Genomic DNA, 3,674 nt, shown 5'->3' with positions numbered 1-3,674 from the left:
TCTCAGTGTCTGACAATTAGTGTAAAACCCCCGCGCCGTGGGTGCCGTGGATTTCACAAGCCGTTCACAAGGATCCGACTCGACTCCATATAGTCTCATTATCCCCGTCCCCCTTCTAGCTTAGTAGAGACCTTGACCCTTCTGACTGTCTCTCCTGAGCTAGGTGAGATTTTCTTCCTTTGTCTCTTTCCCTTCTCCCTTGATATCAATTGTACATAAGTAGAGACCTTGACCCTTCTGACTGTCTCTCCTGAGCTAGATACTGCCATTCATCCCTGAAGTTGGTATCAGAACTTCTGAGACCCTTGTCTCCTCTGTGCCACTTGAGGGTGCAACTATTAAACTATTTTTTCTTCACTTTATCTCCAAAAATGAAAATTAAGATGTCATAAATGTGTGTGTTTTTTTTTTTGATATTCTTGCTCCCCCCATACCCTAGAACCAACACTGGGTCGCTACGCTACGCTACGCTACGCTACGCTATTTCAGCGCTACGCGTTAGCGTAGCGGCAAAAAGCGCCCGGCTATTTTGCATAGCGTTAGCGCGCTGTTAGCGCCGCTACGCTACGCTAATTTTCAGCGGCGCTAACAGCGCGCCAATTCTTTGTTAGCGTTAGCGCGCCGCTACAGTCGCTACGCTACGCTGCGCTGCGCTACAGCGCTTTTAGCGGAAAAAAAGCCCTTTTTTCCCGCTAAAGGCGCTGTAGCGCAGCGTAGCGCGCGCTCTTTTGCGCCCTGCATGTTTAGCGTTAGCGCAATTGCGCGCATCTGCGCTAACGCTACGCTATCAGCTAAAATAGCTGCGCACCGCGTGCGCGTAGCGTTAGCGCATATGCGTGCAATTGCGCTAACACTACGCTAAAAAATAGCGCATTTGCGCTGCGCTACGCTACGCTAACCGCTATGGTTAGCGTAGCGACCCAGTGTTGCTAGAACCCAATCCGCTTTTTTGGTGTGTTTGACCTGGGAGAACTTTCTTGAAATCCATGAAACAATGTTGCAATTGCAGCTATTTTTAGCTAGCTAAAAATAGCTGTAATTGCAATGTTGTTTCATAGATTTCAAGGAAGATCTCCCAGTGCAGAGGTTTCAAAAAAGCGGATTTGATTCTAGGGTATGGGGAGAGCAAGAATATCAAAAAAAAATTCACACATTTATGACATCTTCATTTTCATTTTTGGAGACACAGTGAAGAAAAAATAATTTAATACTTGCACCTGCCAGTCCACTGCAAGCGCCCTAGACCAGTGAAGATCTTTGGCTCTCAAAATTGCACAGTGACTGTGCATGAAAGGGTATGAGGTAATTATGTAGAGTCAAAATGGAAGTTACACTGGAGTATGTCACATTTCAACTGCTGGCAATTTCCAGAGTTTTTCTTTTAGTGACACTACAAGAAAAACCCTGGAAATTGCATTACTAGTGTTGATATCTTAATATATCAGCAAGAGCAAAGAGTGGGTTGATGGATTTTTTATATTCATGGTTGGTCAAATTCTCTCAAAGAAACACTCAAGTGGAACAGTCAGTTCATAAAAGCTCACAATCAATTTAAAGAATGAGAGAATTTCAGAGTGAAGTGAAATAATATATCTTCTTATTTCTTTTTTGATGATAGGAGAGGATGTAATCTCAAAGCCAATATAAGCAGTAGTAGTACAAGGTGAATTTAATGCAGTAAGAAAGACAAGCTCAAAGATCCTCTCCGTGTTAAGTGACTAGAACTCGAGTGGAGGAAATGGGAGAAAGATGAGCTGAAAAGCGATATGCATGACTAGGAGTGAAGCTATGTAATGCGATAAATCGATGAAGATAAGATAATCAAATAAACAGCATGAGTAATTTTCGTCGGGAGATTCTAGGAGAAAAGCGGACTTCCGGTACAGGGAAGCTGATGATCAGGAATCGGATGTCAAATCGAATTCAAACCTCCTCCAATGTGACATATCATCTCCCAGCCAAACTGGATGAGTGTTTGTAGATGGCTCCTTCGGCTGAATCTGAAAAGCATCACGTTCTACCAATGTGATTCTGGTTTTCGGGGACTTAGAGGCGAACAAGATTGTTTGAGTTTTGGTTCCGCACCACGTATCGGAGCTGATGGGTGTATCTGGCGTCATGAGTCGATGATGGGGTCGGATTAAAATGTTGGAAGATGTGTCTTTAGGAGAATCATTCGTCACTTGTCTAAATTACCCCCAAAGTTGATCAACATGAGCGCACACTGAAGCCAGTTTTGCTATTAGGCATTAGAACACAAGAGGAGCTAGAGAATTATTTTGACGCACGATAGCAAGTTAAACAAGCTCATCTCGACTGCACTCTGATCAACTTGATCGCACTTTTCCCCAGTTACTGTTAGCCTCGAGAGACAATCTTCCATCAGGTGAACTCCATGAGCAACCTTAGGCAGAATCGGTGCTTGATTTGCGATTCCATTGCTGATTCCGTAAACGCGTTGATCCTCCAAACGGCCACCACATTCCTTATTGTTCGACAAGTCGGCTCCGTATAATCCCTCGGGATCCTTGTTACAGAAAAATTCAATTTGATCCTCTTCATTCCCCGTTCTCCCAATCTGACCAATTATTAAGTTGTATCCTTTCATAATTTTGGATGAAGGACTGGCTTTCAATTTATTTACATAACTTTCGATTCCTTCGCCGTTACTTTGTAGGAAATCTTGGATGATTCTACCTCTGCTTAGTTTGAATGAAAGTTTTTTGGAATGAACAGCTTCTTGGTCTCTATCGGCTTGCGTTTCAACATTTGTTAAGAAAGCAAACTTTCCAGAATGTTTACTAATGCCGAGCCACGTAGCTCCTGTAACAGTATCTATTCCTGAAAGAATATCATTCTCCTTCCTTTGATCTTTTTGATTGATGTGGCGGCCAACACTCACACAGTCCTGTGCTTTGTTTGTTGAGCCCTTTGAGGTTGTTGACGGAGAAGAAGAGGTCGGCGACGACGAACACGGTACCGGTGGAAAGGCTTGATATTCTGGGTTGAGTTGCTCGAAGGAATGCCAATGAGCTGGTAAACTAGGGCGATTTAAAAATTCATCCCTGTTAAAAGCCAGAATACTAAGCAATATTTTGATTCAGACACTCGTTAGTTGCAGTTTTACGATAAATCTCTTGAGAAATGAAAGCACGAAGAAAAAACCGGAGAGGATTCTCTTAACAAATCTACCAAGAAGTATTTGGACTAACAGTCTATACCCAAGCTGGTTGTTTGTCGACCAAATCGCAATGCACATTTTAGCGTGCAATACAAAGACGGATTTCGATGAACTTGATTATTTCTAAGGAGATGAGTCGGGTGAACGTGCCTTACTACCCTAAGGAGATTTGGGCGAATAGGCCGGTTAAGAGTGCAATCCGCAATCAAAGATAGAGAAAAGATATCCTGAATTCCGTTGAGGGAAAGATAGATGATTGAAAACAACTGTTCAGAGAGAGACCTTCTATTAAGCTCGAACAATCCAAGGGAAAATCTACCAAAATATAATAAAAGGCAAAAGCCGGGACACTTGGTGCAAGCAGTGAATGGAGCGGAGGAAGACCCCAATGTCGTAATAATTGAACCAGAGAGTCACTTGTCTGGTCATCTCTGCGGCAACTATTGGAGCACGCCTAAAATTGTCAGCGCTGTATACCCAACAGGGCGGGACA

General features: G+C 43.2%; 1 protein-coding gene across 1 annotated transcript; it reads right to left on the bottom strand.

Annotated features, from left to right (window-relative positions):
• Positions 1–1,898: 1,898 nt before the first annotated feature.
• PtA15_6A349 (uncharacterized protein) lies at positions 1,899–3,259 on the bottom strand (the record flags this gene model as incomplete). Its single annotated transcript, XM_053170044.1, has 4 exons — positions 1,899–2,187; positions 2,289–2,601; positions 2,698–3,083; positions 3,213–3,259. The coding sequence occupies 4 exons, from the start codon at positions 3,257–3,259 to the stop codon at positions 1,899–1,901; spliced, it is 1,035 nt and encodes a 344-aa protein (XP_053021275.1).
• Positions 3,260–3,674: the final 415 nt, after the last annotated feature.

Source organism: Puccinia triticina, chromosome 6A (genome assembly GCF_026914185.1).
Source record: "Puccinia triticina chromosome 6A, complete sequence".
In the NCBI taxonomy this organism is placed as follows: Eukaryota; Fungi; Basidiomycota; class Pucciniomycetes; order Pucciniales; family Pucciniaceae; genus Puccinia; species Puccinia triticina.
The sequence above is the reverse complement of the archived record's forward strand: the minus strand, read 5'-3'. Positions and strand labels throughout refer to the sequence as shown.